This window comes from Larimichthys crocea, chromosome XI (assembly GCF_000972845.2).
Source record: "Larimichthys crocea isolate SSNF chromosome XI, L_crocea_2.0, whole genome shotgun sequence".
In the NCBI taxonomy this organism is placed as follows: Eukaryota; Metazoa; Chordata; class Actinopteri; family Sciaenidae; genus Larimichthys; species Larimichthys crocea.
The window spans coordinates 20,363,192-20,382,617 of NC_040021.1; the positions used below are offsets into that span (position 1 = coordinate 20,363,192).

The 19,426-nt window shown below is 40.7% G+C and overlaps 1 protein-coding gene across 1 annotated transcript in view; it reads right to left on the reverse strand.

Annotated features, from left to right (window-relative positions):
• vsnl1a (visinin-like 1a) overlaps window positions 1–19,259 on the reverse strand; it is a 34,471-nt gene extending 15,212 nt beyond the window's left edge. The window contains exons 1-2 of the mRNA XM_010741076.3: window positions 18,989–19,259; window positions 10,106–10,272 (exon numbers count right to left, since the gene is read on the reverse strand). Coding sequence (XP_010739378.1) covers window positions 10,106–10,267 — 162 coding nt within the window. The 5' untranslated portion in view covers window positions 10,268–10,272; window positions 18,989–19,259. The remainder of the gene's footprint in view (window positions 1–10,105; window positions 10,273–18,988) is intronic.
• Window positions 19,260–19,426: the final 167 nt, after the last annotated feature.

Consider the following 19,426-nt stretch of genomic DNA (forward strand, 5'->3'; position numbering starts at 1 on the left):
CTTTTACAATCCTAGGGCATTAAAGTAAAAATAAGAATGGACCCAGTGTTAAACCCTGAGGAACACCTAAATACAAAAGGCAGCGGTTTAACTACACAGAATAAATTATATATAGCCAGTTAAAAGTAATGCTGCAAATGCTGCATTTTTATTTAAACTTTCAACCTGGGGCTTATTTCTATTCTCTTTATAGATATCCACAGTCGCCACAGATACTTTCATATTCATTCTCACTGAGATTTTTACCATTCTCATGTCTGTATAAAATGTATATATGAAGCTGGAACCAGAAGGCAGGAACAGCCCAGGTCTGTCTAAAATTCTGCCCCAGAGCACCTCTGAGTTTTACTAATTAACAAGTATATCTCCTTAATCTTAATTGAGATTCTCCAGGAATTCACTGGCTGGCTAAGAGACAATTCCAGCTCATAATGCAACATATACTTTACATTTTTGTTTGTGCAGAGATAAAAATAAATAAGACTCAACTTGTCAATTAGTCATATTTAGAGGTGCTGAGCAGGGAATATTTTTTACTTTGTACAAAGCCAGGCTAGTGGTTTCCCTCTGTTTTCAGTCTTTATGCTAAGCTAAGTTAACTGACAGAGAGACAAGGGCTTAACAAAACAAAAGCTGACAGCAATAAATAACAGTGATTACAAATGGCAGGACACAGGCAGAAAAACCAAGAAAGACAAAATGAGACACAAGATAAGGAGAGCAGGAGAGAACGAAAGGGGAAAGCCAGGCTCCTAACCTAATAATGTCCTACTCCAAAGCACTGCAAGCTGGGCAGAGGAGGGCCACTCCACTGATTAACAAGGCCCATTTTATTCACAGAGTACTTTGACGAATGCAAGACAACCTGACTTGACCTTGAGTGCATATTTAAATCCACACCAACATCAATGCGTAATCTGTTTATGTACTCTGTCTTGCAGTGTTTGCAATTAAGATATCAATATACACCTTATCCTATTTTCAATGATTTTGTAGCTTGTGTTGCTAAAAATCTATTACCTGTTTGTCATTTTATTTCCATTCATACATAACAGAAATGTAAATGATACATGATTAGACTCTATTATCGCTATTCTCTCCTTGCTTGTTGCCCTCTGAAGGTCAGAGATTAGTCTGATTCAACATCTTCCTCGGGTGGATGCTTGTAGACGCGGTGGCTTGAACTCTTGTTAACCAGTTGAAGGTCATCCCTGCTACCACCCCACTCCACTGCAGGATTTAAACCTGCATGGTGAGACTAAAAGCTTTGTGGCCTGGTGCCTTTACCATTCAACCACAATAACTGAAGTACCCTTACAGTGGATGTGCTAATGGTTATACACAACATGAATATGATTCCCTCCGGATGGGCACTATTAACTTCCTGTGTGCATCTAAAGGTACTCACTAACTTCCCCTTTTCCTCCTCTCTCATTGCAGCAGCAGCAGCAGCAGTGAGATTCAAGTTACTGAATAATTCAATTACAACTTCGAGGTTCAAAGTGGGATGCTTCAAAGAGGCCAGCAAGCAGCTGATTGGTCAAACGCAATTCATTACTATAAATCTGACCGTCCCTTTGCCTCTCTTCTTCTTCTTTCTGCCTTTCTGAGTGTATTTATGTGTCAGTAGTTTCTGTTACAGCTCATTTCGGATGCATCTGCAAACACTGACACCCTCAGCAATTAACACTAATTTTCTGTTCTGAAAGACTGGAGAAAATTCACGATGGGAAAAAAACACAGTTTGTCTTTGTGGAAATTACAGTCTGCTAATTCCGTGTCAGATTCCCCTCCCTCTGCGCTTTATAAACATTGTAAACGACTCACTATCGTAATGAGTGAGTCACTTTGTCCAGAGTTTATCATTGCCACTTGTGTGACTCAAATTTTCTATATTTGAACGCAGTCTATCTCATTAAAAGAAGTCTTTTCAAGTGAACACAAACTGTTTCATGCTGCTAAAGCACATAAACAGTCTGTGTGTGTGTGTGTGTGTGTGTTGTGACAGTGATGGAGAATGGCATGAGAGCTTCTGAGATGACAGAAGCTATTTTTAGTGTATGGCAGCCACAAGCCCACTTAGGCAGAGAGGAAGGGAGGTGAGAGAGGGAGTAGGTAAAGAAAGAGAGATGGAGAAAAGGAGAGAAAAAGTTGAGAAAGGAGGCTGGAAAGAGGAGGAGTATCATATACAGTAGTGAGACTGAGAGGAGGGAGAGGAATAGCTCATGTTATGTAATATTATGAGGGCTACATACAAGCTTTGCAGAGCACCAGCTGCTGTGTATTTGTGTAAAAGGGGAAATACAAGGTTACCACTTTCTGATGTGAACAGATACCACGTTATTTTTTAATAGATCTAATAATAACATTGTTGGAATTAAAGAAGCACAAGTATCTAACCTTGTCTCAGACTATATCATCATCTGACGCTCTGTAAAATCTCATATATCATGATTTAATTGAGCACATACAGAATTTATATTTGATGAATTTTGTTTCAATGTCATAAACTGTATGCTCTGATGTCATAAACGTTTATATAATGATTATATGTATGGCTTCCATGGCTGTGAAGTGAAGCTCATGTGGAAATGCCAAAAACTGCTGTTCCTCAAACGGCCATATGAGGCTGGCTACAGAATGAGTCAGTCTCCATAAGCCCCCATATTAAAATGTCCAACTTCACAGCCGAAATATGTTTACAGCCTGGTATAAAAAACAGTTTTGGTCTCTATAGCTAATTCCCTTGTTCATGAAAACTGTACTGATGGTGGATCTATACATAACTCACCTGTTGAAATTATACTAAAGCTTAAAGTTATGCATAATTAACGCCGTGGCCGCATTGATTGACAGGTAAGTAACGGTACAGGCTTGTTTGGGCACCCAGGCATCATTCGGCCTGCCTAAGGTCCACTGATGATCCATGATCCACATCTTTGCCAAATTTTAGATTAGCCAGGAGGCGGACAAGGCAGGGCCACAGATTTTGATGTTCAAAACGGCTCTTCAGAAACCTATGGGTGACATCACACATACGCTGTTATTTTATATACTATTAATGGATCCTAACATCAAGTAATGTACCTCTAGGATGGGAACCACCTGTCACAACAAATGTTTTGTGCCAATTAAGCCTTCATATTTAGAATATGGTAAAATTACCACTGTCGTGTGATCATATCAAGTAATGTTTCACATAATTTTGATGTACAAATAGTAATAATAGTAATAGCAGTAATTCTGAGCACACTGTATTGCAAAATGTACAAAATTAGTCAATGAATTTTACAGGCCCAAACAATGGGCCTGGCCAATCAGCCAACGTAAGATTGTCAAGGATTTTTTGGTTGTAGACCTACGATGGATTTACAACCAAATTAAGAAAGTGATATCATATCAGTATCAGCCTCAAATATCAACTACCTGCCAGGTGTATGGAATCTTCTCCTTTTTGATTTTGTGAGAATATTAATATCACTATCGGGATATTGATTTCAACCGCAATGCCCAAATCTAAACTTTAGTTGTATGAGAGTCATTAACTATATATCATGTGGCAGTCACCGCAGAGGCCTAGCTTCACTGTGTGTCACATTGTTACAAATTATTACAAAAGGATTTTCCAGATAACTCCGTCTGTGGGGGAAAAAAAGTGGGCTTTTGCAGCAGATTTCCCACGTCAATCAAACGCTGCATTTCTCTCTTTTCCATCTGTCTTTTGTCTCCTGTGATCAGGTGACATATGTTTCTTCACAGATATCGGCTGTTGGCCAGATGATGTCAGTGTCCGTCTGTCGCTCCATTTACCTTCCTATCATTCTGTCTGGTGAATGGTCAGTGGTGCAAACACACACACACACACACACACACACACACACATACACAGATCCGTCAACAGAAAGAGCCTTGAGGCTATGCAAGCGAGACGCAACAGAGCGGAATCTATCCATGCAGTACATCTACATTCAGGTCAGCATCTGTGTGTGTGGGTGTGTATCACAACAATGCTTCCAATCTACAGCGAGGCCGACTCTCCCTTTCATATCGCTTCTCATCGACAGCAACAAACCAGAGGTTAAATGTTCATATTTTTCATTTCAAAATGTCACATTTCGTCCCAGCCTTGTGTATGATGCTGCACAAACAACAACAAACTTCCAAGTAATGTGAAATATCAAACCTTGTCTCTGTTTTGCTGTATTTCTGTGTATGTGTTCTCCATTGAAACAATAACAGAGTAATGTGAGCAGGCAGAGAGTTGCTGTAATGAAGTCCATTATACTGACGCTGAAATGCTATCTCATCACAACAACAACAGAACATGGCAGGAAACCAGCAATATTGATGCTCATTTCATGTTACTGTCAGCCAACACGCTGACATATTGTATAGAGACACACAGAACATGTGTAGCACGGCTAACAGGATTAGTGGTATTTTCCTGTTTAAAACAAAAGCATGAATAATGTGTTGTGGATGTGTACGGATCTCTGTTAAATACGTGTGTTTGTGGATATCTCGGCACGGCTGCTTGTCTCTAAATGCAGGCTAAAAAAACGAGTGACAAAATCTATCACCTTAACATCTCAGGGAGTGTCGTTACCCTGTTACAAATGGCTCCCACAGTGGCTGGCGTGTCAGGGATGAGAAATTTCACACGGTGTGGCATGCAAGCGCTTGAGTGTGAATTTGTCGCTGAGGCCTCTCTTCCATTTTTATATCGCTTGTCTGGCATCGGCGATGCCACTAAAAGTGAAAATCCACTGGGAAACAAAAACCTGCAGGAGGTCAGTTTAATGATGCTGTCTAGTTTGACCAGGATTTATGAATAGTCACGCTCCTCTCGGAAAGTGAAAAACCAGACGGACAAGGCGTCATCACACCAAACATTCAGGTGGCTATTGAATGTCAAGTGATTTTTAACATATGCATGACATAACATTTTCGTGTTCTTAACTTGGTATTACAATGAAATTATGCCTCCATAAAATCATTCGAATGACAGAAAATGAACTATAGATTTAATAACTCATTGTTAGTCTAAGCCATTTATCAAGAAAAGCGGCAAAAGTTCTAGCTTCTTAAATGTGATGATTAGAAAGATACAGTATATCTGAATATTCTGGACTGTTGGTCAAACACATAGGCAGTATAAACATGGATGTTGTCTGACGTTGTTGTTCTGAAGAGCTGTTGTGAAGTTCAGAGTGTGGTAGCTTTGGCCGCCACCATCTTGGCAGTCCTCCCTCGCCTGCCTTCCGGGCTAATCTAAAAACTGAGGTGGGCTGAATGACCCCTGGGTGCTCAGACAAGCCACCTGTAACAGCACCCACCTGTCAATCAAAGCGGCCATGCTGTTAATGTAACTTCATAGCCTCCATAACTTTAAGCCTTAATATAACAGGTAATTTGAACAGTCCAGTTGTCATGAACAAGGAAATTAGCTATCAAGACCAAAACAGTTTTTGGTACCAGACTGTAAACATGTTTATTTCTGCTGTGAAATTGGACACTTTAACATGGGGGCTTATAGAGACTGACTTGTTCTGTAGCCAGCTTCAAGTGGACGTTTGAGGAACTGCAGTTTTTGGCACTTCCTCATTGGCTCTAGTTTCCACTAGTGTCCACATGACATCAACCTGAAAATGTCACTTTAGGCTGTCACACCAAATTGTACTTAATATACTAACTGCACTGAAACCGTAAATAATAATCTAACAAGCAATAAAAACACAAATAACCCATATATTAATTAATATTGACACATTTGTTGGTTGCAGCCTATAAATAATTCAAAACATTCAAATGTTAATGCGAAATGTTTGTTCATACAACACAGATTCCAAAGAAGTTGGGACGCTGTATAAAACAGAATGCAACGATTTGCTTCCTCTGTTCAGCTGAATACAACTGAAACATGCACTCGTTCTGAATTTGATGCATTCTGTTTTTATTCACCTTTTACACAGCGTTATATCAAAGGAACTGTGTGGTAGTCTACTAAAACTACATGAATTAATCTACTCAACCTCGTCACCACAGTGAGAGATTACCAATTAATTGCAAAATATGCATTCAAATAAGCTATTTAATTTGAATTGACCTTACTGATGGATATTTAAATTGTGTTATTATCTGGAAACTATTTCAGCTGCTTCTAATTTTAAATTCTTTATCCATTTAGTCCTACTTTTGAATCCAGTGTTTGACTCATTCTAAAACTTCATGCAACACAACTGTGATTGACTACTTTTAATGAGTTCTTTTATAATGACTCGACCCCCTCGGTCCTGATTAAATGAAACTGTAAAGAGCGATAATGCTGGTTACCATACACAATCAAATGTTGTAGATTATAGCTACACCACAGCATCATCTATGAATATCACACACTGCCCTGAGATACACACACCAATTATTTCCAGCTGACATGCTACACCTGCTTTCTCTCCCTTCGTCTGTTTCTTTCTCTCTTCCTGTTCTTTTATGCCTTTATCACCTCTCTCTCTCTCTCTCTCTCTCTCTCTCTCTCTCTCTCTCTTTCTCGCTTTTCACAACCTAAAAGATTATTACCTCCACAAAGGAACTGGGAAGTGAGATACAGAGCATGGAAGGGAGAAAAAGAAGAAGAAGAAGAGAGAGAACAACGTGTCTTGTTTCAACCAAAACAGCACATTAAAGTCCAGGCAGACCGCCGAGTTGAGGTAACACTGCATTTAGCACCCTGGCTGCGGAGGAGGAGGAGGAGGAGAGGACGAGGAGGAGGAGAGGACGAGGAGGGTGGTTTCTGGACAACTGTCACAGGTGCAAATCTGTGCAAATGTTGGGACGTATGCGGGAGTGCAGAGAATTAAAGATGTTGTTGATCAGAGGCAAGTCGAACACTGCCGATCCCATGTATGCATGTGCAGCGAGGATACACACACGCGTTCTCAAACATGACTCCATCAGAGATAATGACTAATAAATAATCTCCCACCACCACCACCACCACCATACACACAGAGTCACTCTTCACAGGAACAATCTGTCCCGTTAATGTGAGGTCGCAGCAGACCGTTTTTCCAGTTATCAGCCCTCTGGATTTAAATAAAGCCATATCACTGATACACTGTTGCCTAGAAACACAATAGGATGCACCAATAATAGGATTTACCCAGAGGCCTTCAAGACCCCTTTAGATGTGAGCCGTGTTGCCCCTTTTGTGCGGTGTCAGATTTTTCTGCCACTGTTGCTCATGTGCCGTGAGGAGATTCGGAGGGATATTCCATCTGATTCCTTTTGTGTTTGTATCCCTCTATCAGAGCTGCCAACTTTCTCTTATTTCCCAGGAGTCCAGGTTATTTTTGTAGTTCAATTTTAAAAGGATTTCGATGCTTCTCGGTAGTTTTTAATGGGACAAATCGGTCCAAATGGAAAAATGTCATTACCGGTGGTGACAGATGTGCTTTGTTCTGGTTTTTGTTTTTTAAATCCTGGCATCACTTACGTATGATCTTTTCAGGATTTGTTGAGTTCTTCTTTTCTTCTCTCTTCTGGTCTCAGCTGATGTATGAGCTCCGATGGCATTTAGAGGAAGTGCACCCATGACCTCAGTGCCCAGGCGTGTCTTATGTAACGGCACCCCCCCCTCTGGTTATGAGGCATTTACTGGCACCAGTGATAAAAGATTAAAGTCTATTCTTACACTACTCGCTTTCTTCCATGAAAACTCTTGATGCCGATATCTCGATGTTAAATAAAACAGTAAAAATGCTGAGATAAGTCTGATGTAACAGCTAAACAAGGACATACAGTCTTATTATGTATACAGTACAGCATGGACATTATTCAGTGTTGTTTTGCAGGTTTATTACTCGCACTGTGTGATAATATAACAAACGTAATGTACTGTAAATCTCTTATTGTATTAAATTCAAGGTGTCTGCCTCAAATCTCATGTCCCTTTTTACCAAAACCAGACCAGTACAGGTATAATATTTATTTAATAATATAATAAGACAAAGTCATAGTCAGAACTTCCTGTAGGCAGATGGTACTCAATCTGCTACGTCTACATTTATTTTTCTATTAAATATAAATATGTTCAGGTTCAGTAGGTCACAGCTGAGGTTTACATTTTGAACCAGCAGACAGCAGTATTATTATAGTAGTAGAAGTACTCCTAGTAGTAGTGAATATTTGTCTACCATTTATACCCATAATTTCTCTTTCATTACGAGATCACTGTTTCTATGAAAGTGTTCCTGTCTGTTTTACAAGCCTAAATGAATAAATCATGGAATAAATTCACACTCTCCTGTCAGAGGTAATGAGATACGCTAGGCTACATCTTAGTAAGAGAAGATAATCATCAGAGCGCCTCTGATATCGCTCCTCTCCGTTGGTTTTCTTCCCAGATACAGGAGTAGCGAATGGGAATGTGGCAGGATGCCTGCTAAAATCTTGCTGGGTTTTTTAATGGGAATCCCTCAATGGGTTTTGTAGTGATTCAGAATTTATTCATGTGATCCCAACTCACCCTGTTAATATCAATTGTGACAAAACCTACTGAGGATGCACTTTGTTGCTCTTTTTAATTTAGACTGATGCTTCTGCTAATGATGCTAACCTATTACTAATGCCTCTTAGTAGCAACTCAACTTAAATACACCGTCACTAACATCCTACCATAAACATAACAAATGACTGACTATGAATCACTAACCAGAATTTAAAGCTACATTAGTCAATAGTTTATATTAACACCAGATCACATGACTATATATAAAATGTAACACACTTTATTGTGTTGGTTCACTGTCACCGCACTCATTTACTTGTTCCCTTTTTGTTACTTGTTTGAAATAGGTCTGATACACTTACTGTGCACTACCTGCTCAGCACCAAACAGCAAATGGACAAAGTTAGAAACTAGCTAGTGAACATATTGTTGCATTTAGCTGCTCAAGAGCCAGAACTTTCCCTCACAAGTTGGTGGAGACCAAAGGGGAGCTCAAAGGAAAGTAGTTATTGGACTTGGATGTGTCACTTGCCCTGAAAAGTGAATCTGGATGAAAGCTAAATCTTCTCTGTGTGCACTGGATGTGTGAACAGGCAACTGTTTGCATATCAAAACAAGTGGCCAAAAAACTTCAATAAATGCAGCTTCAAGGGGTTTTTTTTAACTTGAAATGTGTTTGTGTCAAAGTGACTAACTAACAAGTTTTGAAATTGGTCCAGTCTTGGAAGTGAGCGCTTCAGCTTGCAGCAGTGAAATGGGCTCCAACGTAATCCTTTTTGCACACTGTCAATATAAATACAGTGCTTGTTTTTGCCACAGAGAAATTAAACATTGTCTGTAACTGTTACTTGATCCACCGTGTGTCTAACTCATTGCTCAAGGAGTCTCGTTCTGAAATCTCAGGAGAGCTGAGGTGACTTATTGAAGGAAGTGTTGTGTTAAAGCCGGGTGTCATGTCATGGCTGAATATTTAGCTGATTTCAAGAATATGGATGATGCCTTTGATTTCAATATGGACAAGACTACAAATTGAAGAGCCGTAGGTGCTGTGACCCTATCCACAGAGGAGATGTAGACCACATCTAGCGAAAGATACTCACTCAATACTGGACCAAATTCAAAAAATGTTTGTCGCCATTATTCACTTTGACACAACATAAGAAAATGAAGTCCAGGTTACCCTTTAAACAAACCTACATCACTTGCCTACTATACTGTATTTTTTTGGAGGAGTGTACTACTTTATAGTAACATCTTGAAAAAGAAACCACTGACTTGTCATGAATATGATACAAAAATGTTTGTCTTGGTAGAATATCGAGTTTAGCAGCATTGTAGGCTACAGATCTATCTTTTCTGTTCTGGGACCAAGTTCTCAAAAAACAAACGTGCCTCTGTTCTCCCTGCTTTATTCTATTCATACAGCACTATTTTTTCTTCTACTATAACCTATCCACCCCCATTGCTCGTTGCTGAACATCTACTGCTTTATTGAACTTTAGTCAGGAATATGCATGCTGAGTTTTTGTATGTAGTGAGAGTGTATGCATGCAGCATGTGTGTAATCCATCACCTGAAAGTGAGTCAGTGGAGTCTCACCTTGACATAGAGCTGTTGGAACTCCTCCAGGTTGAGCCGGCCGGTGGGACAGTCCTTCAGGAAACCCTTGTACCACTGCTTCAGCTCATGTTCATTAAACTCTGTGTTCTTCACCAGGTCCTCCATCACTTCAGGGGTCAGCTTGCTGTTCTGTTTCCCCATTTTGCCTGCAAAAAAGGGCACACATGCACGCAAACAGACACACACACACACACATACAAAATTAATGACCTTAAGCACCTTTCAATGAACACAAAGAAGTGCCTCTTTATAGAGTACATGCTATGAACCTAAAAGTCTGGAGGGTGTTTGGAGAAGTCATTTATCCAGGCCGAAAAACAGACATTTCTAGAGAACTTTGAAAGTGCAAACCAAAGCTCCATCTAAAAATAAGCTTTAAACAAATGGAGCTTAATACGAAGTGCTGGAATAGTGTCTCATGTTGGAAATTAGTCCTGAACTGTTATTTCGTCTTGAATAATCGGGTCATTTTGTAAGACGTACAACTTTTCCGTTCCGTCTTCTTTTTGAGCAGCTGCTTGTCCTAGTTTTGTCTCTTTGTTGTTGTTTCATTTTTAGTGGAACTCTGAACCCTTAAAATCTTTCACAAGTTTTTGTTTTCAGTGACAAACTTTTACATGTTTTAGAAAAGTAAAGTTGGAGGGATTGATGACAACCATTGTGTTGGGTCTGTATCCTACCATGATGAATCAGAAAAAAAAAACTACTTTGTCCAAAAAAATATAAAAGGTTTTGAGTTATTTACTTTCCCCATGCTGAGTATCACACTTTCAAGTTAAAGTGTTTGAATTTTACAATAGGTAATCATGACATCTTAAAGTAGTTGGGCCACTGTGAATTTTTGGGAAAGTGTTTTTGGTGTTTAATGTCCCTCCGTTTTTCCACTGGAGCTGTTTTCACCCAGCTGCCTCTGCGGATAGCTGATGTATCTGCACACTGCTGAATGCTGTCACTTTATTGCCTTGATGAGTTCATTACCCAACCCATAATTATCATAATTTGCAAAAGACGGCTAGAGTTTTGGAACATTTCTACTCGTACTCTCTGCTGAGATGTTTTATTAGACCTGTTTAGCTTGAAAAGACCAAGGCAGTGTCAGTGTGTGTGGTGCCAATCTGTCTCTGAGTACCCTGGGGTGAGGAAAGGAGATTTCGGCAAGCGTCCAAGAGGTGCTGCAGTCATACCGAGGGCTGCCATGCTGCATTGGGTTTTTTTTGGTTTTGCAAAGCTCCACACTCCACAGTGCTTCCTCAAAGTGACCATTTTTTGAAAGCATACCATCAGTTTTGAGATTGATATTGCACCTTGCAGGTTACACCTGGCTTCCATTTATTTCAATAACCTATGAAAATCAACAATGCAGTGACCTGAAGCTCATCTGGGACAGATAATGGATCGCTTTGCTGCCTTTTTTAAATGCTGAAGTTACATTATTGCTGTGTGGTCGAGCAGGGACTGAAAGAAGATCCAGCTTTGAATTCTTAAGTTAAATACTGCAAGAAAATAAAATAATAATAAATCACGTTTTTTCTCCCCAAAGTTTTCATGTTTGCTGTTTGCTCATTTTCAGGGCTTGATTGTGTCACAACATAGCTGCAGTATGTGCCGCAATTCAGCAGCCAACTGTCATACCCTACATGTAGATGCCAGATTGTGTTGAATACACCACCATGGCAAGTTTTCAAAATGGTCCCTGCTCACAATTACATAGATACAGTTAAATGACTTAACTGCACCATAAAATTCAGTAGAAAAGTTAATGTGTGAGATATGAAGGTAGTGTAATGATGTGTAATGATGATATAATATGCTTTTCACCTTGATAATTAATGCAAAACATGATTGTCACAATTATGTCTAAAAATGTACAATACCACTAATATGGAGCTTTAAGAGAGTAGAGAGAGTAAGAGTAGTACTTTCTTAATGAAAGTTAATAGAAAAGACTGGTACCACTAATGCTTTTTATGTTAGCTTACCATTAAGACTGGAAACAGGATGAAACACCTAGCCTAGCTTTGTCCAAAAGTAAAAACCACCATGACAATGAACTGAAGCTAATGCGAAAGAGCCAAAAACTGCAGTTCCTCAAATGGTCACTAGAGGCTGGCTACAGAACAAGTCAATCTCCATAAGCCCCCATGTTAAAATGTCAAAATTTACAGCAGAAATAAACATGTTTTAAAGTTCTGCATAATTAACAGTGTGGCTGCTTTAATTGACAGGTTACAGGCGGCTTGTTTGAGCAACTGGGCATCATTCATCATAGGCTGGACTGCCAAGATATCGGCAGCCAGCACCACCAGTCACAGATACGACGTCCATATTTCATACTGTCTATGGTGAAAACCACCAAAGTGTAAAACAACAATTGGTGGTTTTACAGGGGGCTAAGCTACCTGGCTTGTGGCAATAGCTTGACATCTAATGTACAGACATGAATGTGGCATCTTTTCTATTTCCCAAAAGAATAATTTCTTTGAGCCTTTATATGGCTGGAATTGGGCAGGGAATATGGTTTTTCTTTCTTTTTTATTATGACAGAGATATGTGTATGTCTGCCTCAACATAGAGGTCGAGTTATTTTATAAAGTTGTCAATGTGTGTATCTGTGTATATGCTGTGCATGTGGTGCGTGTAGACAGTTCAGCTCAGTTAGCTGATCTAATTTTGTTGTCTACGTTGTTGATGGAGAAAGAGACACATCCATCAAAAAAATTATTCTTAGTGAATTGAGAAAATAAAGGAATAAAAGCAATTCCTCATTTCATGGAGAACCTTTTGAACCTTCCCAAGCGCCTCAGACAGTCCCTGCATCACAATTTGTAACCCATTTGTCTAAGGGAGATAGATATACTTTGCCCTGAAATTCAATTTTGAAAAATGCTTTCAGTCGAGCTCAGTAAAAAACTCAATGTTCATAATGTGCAAAACTGCAATTCAAGTTGTGACTAACCATGCCTGTCAATTAAACGAACAAATACATTCATTTATTACAAATAAATTAACTGTACTTATCATGAAGGCTGATTGTCTGGTAGAAGGAGTTAATAAGACAATGGTCCAACAGAAAAGTTTCAATATATCTATATAAATACAGTTTATATACAGTACATACATACAATATACTGTATATATACTGCATGGATGCCTTCATTATCAGCTGAATCCAATGAAGCTCGTCCACATAGTCAATGCTCACGGAAAGAAATGTCATTTTAGACCCATGTTTCAAGGACTACTAATTGTCTAACTTACTCATCAAATGTAGGACTGAGATAAACAGAGTTTAGGGTTATTGGTCATTTATTGACCATAACCACAGCACCATAGCACCCCATTCATCTTTTACCTTTACCTTGTAGCCCTAAGCCATCTAGTAGCATGATATACATGTGAGGAGGAACTATTTCATGTTGTAGTAATAACACAGATGCAATATGAGCACACAAAAGTGTTCACATAAAAAATCTTTTATATCTAGAAAAACAGCCTTGTGTTAATGTGACCCACCGCACTAAGTGCAACCAGTTGCTTCTGAAAGGTTGGAGAGAAGGTTGTAAAATGTTCTGATTCACAACTGACCCAGCGATCCTTCGACTGCAGTGTGGATGTGAAAATCAACTAAACTGGTGTTCTGAGATTTTCAGCAGAAATTATAATCATTTAGCATCAGTGGATCAGGCTAACAGCAAAACTGCCAGCAGACAAAATGTGCAATAAAGACCTTTTGTGAAACAACTTTTTCCTCCATAACAGAAACAGATGGAGGTCTGACTCATCTGGCATTCAGAATATCTCTTTGATGTGTGAAAATTATGCGACATTTACTGAAGGGACCCAAACATCGACACACCTATCATAGGTGATTCTCATCTGGCTCTTGGACAAACTTTGTCTGTTGTTCTTCGATTTCAGTTTTTAGTAGTGTTGCGGTGGGCCTCAGAAAGTAGAGCGCGTCATCCACTAATGAGAATATCTGTGGTTCAATCCCTGGCTCCCCCAGTCTACATGTGGAAGAGTCCCTGGGCAAGATACTGAACCCCAAATTGGCTGTGCCATTGGTGTGTGACTGTGTTTAGCATCCCTTCTGATGAGCAGTTGGCACCTTGCATGGCATCCAATGCCATCAGTTTATAAATGTGCATACAAATGGGTGAATGTGATATGTAGTGTAAAAGTATAGTGCAGTCAACGCAGCAGAGACTGAGATATCCTGACCTTTTCTCCCAAGTATGGGTCATCATCCCAAAACATTGGAACCTACATTTCCCATAATGCATTTTTTTTGCAAGTATTTTGTTAGAACCTCCCTGCCTTGTAGACGCTCACATCTTTCACCCTCCGCAACTTGTAGTTTCTATGCTCAAGTTGAGATAACCCCGATGACACCACTATGACATCAATTCATGGTTATCACAGTTCTGAGTCATGGATTAGATGAACAGGTTTGGGTTACATTAATTTAAAAATGCACTACTTTGGCTCTGATGCATCCTCTCCCTCTGTAGACTCACTCAGTGGACGCCCACAGCACTATCTATCGTATCACCAATACGAGCCTATCATTAGGTTGCTGTACCACAGACTGACAAAGAGACTGGAGATGCTCCAGTGAGCGAGCAGAGGTGTGTGAGGAAGTGAAGGCAGGAGATGTTGCTGAAGTTGCAATAAACATCAGAATCTTATGATCTATTTCTATGATGGCAAGCATGCCAAGTTTCCCCATTACATCACTGAAAATACCTGAAGTCTTAGCCAACAGGATTTCACTCAGTGGAGGCGACAGTCTTTAAATGAGTCGTTCTTCCTCAACATGATCATTGTGCTTCAGAGCAAAAGACAGCACACATCTGTCTTGTCTTGTCTTTTCACTGCGACTCTGCATCAAGATTTAGGGAATTATTACTTTCGGAAGTAACAGTAGCAGTAAAACTCCATTTCACACTTTGATGGTTAAATGAATGTGCAGTTCACCTGCGTACCAAACCATAGGGGGAGTTTGGGGGGTCTGTATGAATCACAGATCAACTACGTCCCATTACAGAGCGTGTAATATCTTCTTTATAAGAGGAAAAAGGTCTTTGGGCACAGCTGAGTATGAGTTGAATTTGTCGGTTGATGTTTGCAATAAACACAATTGGGTTGCTGTGGTGGTCGAGTGACATAGATAGCGCATGAGGAGGAGGAGCGCCATTGGCTAGAACAAAGCGGTGAATCAGAGAAATAAAATGTTAATTTTACAGCGACTATGTCCGAAAGCATAAATAAACACAGCCACACAGTTCATCCCGTCGGCTGTGTTCGCTGTGAGTGCAGCTCAGCCCTGCCCTCGGTCATACAGACACAGACCTGCAGCCCATAACAGAGAGCAGAGAGGGGACGCAGACTGTGATGTAACCTGGTCGCCTTGAGGGTATGTGAGGTCGAGTCCTGACCTCAGACCCTGTGTGATGCATAATGAGGGGACACGCAATAAAAAAAATTTGAACAATTCGGCACAGAATAACCCCCTCAAAAATGCTGTGGGCCACACATTTTATTAGATCTGCAGAATTTCTGATTCACCAGTCTCACTTGACAGATCGTTGATCGTACCCTGGAGCCCTGTCTTTGTGGAAATGCTCTTTTTCATCTCAGCTGGCTGGAGGGGCGTGTCCCTGTCTGTTTTATGATTGACAGCAGCTGACAGGCTGTGAGTGCCACTGTTACACCACAGGGAATGAGAGACAAAGTAGTTATGGGCAGACGGTGTGCTGTTACTAGTGATATTGAAGAATAAGCACATAACAGGACCTGTTTGCAGGTCTGTTTACATGCTGTTCAACATGCTGCTGGTGATGTTCAACAAGCTCAGGTGCAGGACGGCGTTAGATAAGAAGGTGACTAGTAGGAAAGCTGTGGGTTGTTGGTCAAAGTCTGTGGCTCCTGTGTAGCGAGGCTGAGTGATCTGCCACAGAACAGAAGACCTCCACCCTCTCGACACAATCTACCATGATGAATTCATTCTCATACAAGTCAGAGCCAGGTTTTCAACTGCTGTCATAAAGGCAAACCTATGCACACACTCAGTATTTTAGAAGATGACATCTGCAGCACTTGTAGATGGATAGACATACAGTTACCAGCTGAATGTGAAGCCTCTTCTTCTATGTTTGGCGATAGAAAACATCGCACGTTACGTGAGAAAAATCTGTCAGTGCTGCAGTGAAACTGAGGAGTCATTGCTTTCCGACATCAAGTTGCAAACTGTTCCGATATTGGCTGTCAGACAAGATGGGCTGAGCCTGAAGACGGCAGCTGCAGCAGCAGGAGACAGATGTGTCCCAGGAGAGATGGCAGCACAAGACGCATGACAGCGTCGGCGTTATTATGTCACTGTGTAACCGGTGCGTGTGCATGTGGAGTTATAAAGAATATATGTACATTACGTGTGTCCATGCTTACAGTAAATATGTGTCTCTCACCAGTCATGAATGCAAGTGTGTGCACCATGTGTTTAAGATTTCATGCCTGTTACATCTGCTTATAGAATTGCATCCCAGAACTACAGAAGTCATTAAGATTTAAGGTTAAGTGCTGCACTTGAAGGCATCACAAGCACGTTATGAGCATACTGTCAGCATATATGATGCCGCAGCACGCACACCACAGAAAACCTCTGAGGAATTCAGACCTTTTCCATGAAAAATACAAATGCTCACTCCTAATATGTTCACAATGTGCTTCCGACAGCTCACACTGCATCATAATGCATGCGTTACTCATTACTCTGTCTTCATTCATTCATGCAACAAGCAGCAAAGCTGAATCTGCATCTGTATTGTGTCAGTGTGTTGCCGGGGGCCCAGCTTTACGTCACAACGTGAGCTATTTCTCCATCTAATTCATGCCAAAAAAACAGCTTATATAATAGGAGGTAATAACCTTAACTCCTTGAGTGTTCACAATGATCAGACTAACACTTAAATAAATCACACTTTTTTTTTTAATACCACCCCTGCTGCTCATTTTATTTAAAATCTGCAAATGCGCAACCTTAAAAGTGATGCAAATAGCAACCTGTGTGTGCTGGAGTGATTTCAAAACATCATCTTCCTCCACGTTTATTAAATATATCTTCATGTTGTGTCTATTACAGTCCCGTACACATCTCAGTTTGTGTAAGTCAGTCTGGACCCAAGAAAACACACATTTCTGTGCAGCAACCCATGATCATATTCATCTTCTATACTTTCTGTCAACGCCTCTGCTAACTGTCATTTTTCAGAACTGTGTCAGAGCCTTGCCACCCTCTCATCCGTCCTCCTAATGTTCAGTGTCAACCCTGCACCGCGATAGATGAGGAAAAACTCTCCAGATCTACAAATGTGCCAATGATGAGATTTGTTCTACATCCACCAGCTCACTCTTTAAGTATTCACTCTTTACAACAGAAAAGTGCATCAGCAGCAAAAGCAGAACAAAGTAAAAAATATATAAATGTGTGTAATAAAGGTGTGATTTCAGGTGGATGCAGAGAAAAAAAACTTGTTAGCACAAAAGGCTGAACACAACCCGACCCCCTGTTAGGTCTTAATCTTAAGCATTTTCACCAGTTACTCACAACTGCAGGGTAAAAAAAAAACTAAAAAAAAACAGAGCGTAGTGCAACATCAGCAAATGTCGGTCCTTTTATTTTATCAGGGGAAACGAGAGCAACCAAGTCTGGGACAAGACACTCTGGGTCAGCCTGCAGTGCAGTGCAGAGCAGAGCACCATGCTGACTCCAAACCTGAGTCATAGCCCTTTGTCTTCTAGTCCGCCGGGGCCTCGTCAGAGCCAAAAAAAAAAAAAAATCAAAGCTGTGGTCACACTCAGCAGACAGGTGTGAACTGACACACAGATATGTTGTCTATATTGTCAAATGAGTGCTTTTACAGTCCTGTGAGAAGCAGCAGACCTGCCCCAGAACCAGGCGGTAGGCTATTACATAACGGCGTCCCTTAACCATCATTTGCCAACAGGGGATGACCTTGAGAGCCAGTCAGAGCCCCAGCCAAGAGAGGCAACAGCACACAGGAACAATGCAGTTCATGGGATTAAATTCAGGGAAATCTTGTAGATTTATTATTGTAAAGAAAGTGTGTGTGTGTGTGTGTGTGTGTGTGTGTGTGTGTGTGTGTGTGTGTGTGTGCAGGAGAGGTGGGGGTACAATAGAGGCGCAGATGGATGAGATGTGGTCATGCCTGCATTGATTTGCAAAAAAAGTAGCCTCATGGTGAGGATGATATGCTTTAAGGAGACACACCACACCCCCACCTTCCTCATCCATGCACACGCACACACACACACACACACACACATACACACACACCCTTAACAACATCAGCACCAGTGACAAACTACAGCAGGACACATCACCACACCACATCGTGCCATGTCGTGCAAAGCACAGACATCCCACGCAAAGTCCCGATTCCCACAGCCTGCATTGATCAAGGAGGATTGCATAAAACCAGATTTGTGTCTTTACAGTTTTGTTGTTGAATCTGGTGTGGTGTGTGAAGTGTGTAGGCAGTCCTAGTAAACCCAAGCAAGACACAACCATGTTTATCTAACACTGACAAGTGACGGATTTGCGCGCAAAACGTGCAAATGACATGAGGAACCGATGAAGCAGCTGTGCAGGCTGTATTGATAAATAATGTGTGTTATTTTTGTTTTATTATTTCAGCCTCATTAATAAATCCATAAATTAGAAAAATTCCACACAAAAAAAAAGGATGACGCACCAGGTTGCATCATGCGAGTCTAAATATGTTATTTTGTTCGTGCATGAAGACGAGCCCGTAAACACATCACACGGAGCATCCGTCCTACCTTAACGAGAGTGCGGAGTGAACGGGAGAAGTCCGGTCTGATGTCTGGAGTGGTCAGAGGAAACCTGCCGAGGACGGGAAACCAGAAGCGGTTCAGACGTCTGAAGCTGCTCGTCCACTGCCACTAGTAGCTTGAGATGTCGTGCGTTTGGTTTGAATCTATTGTGCTTTAATTGAATTTATTTATTTTTTTTTGTGGGAGAAAAAGTCAGCCTCGACCGAAAGTAAGCGTCCGTCGGATGATGCTGGTTAACGCACACTGCTGCTGATGTAGTGAGAGGAGGAGACAGATACTGACAGAGAGAGAGAGAGAGGGAGCAGTGTGTCTCTGCCTCTCTCTACCACTGTGCGGTTAGATATTACAGGATGCTGCTGCCAAGAATAAAGAAAAATAAACACAAACACGAGTTTTCATCTTCCGTATTAAAGTTAATGAACC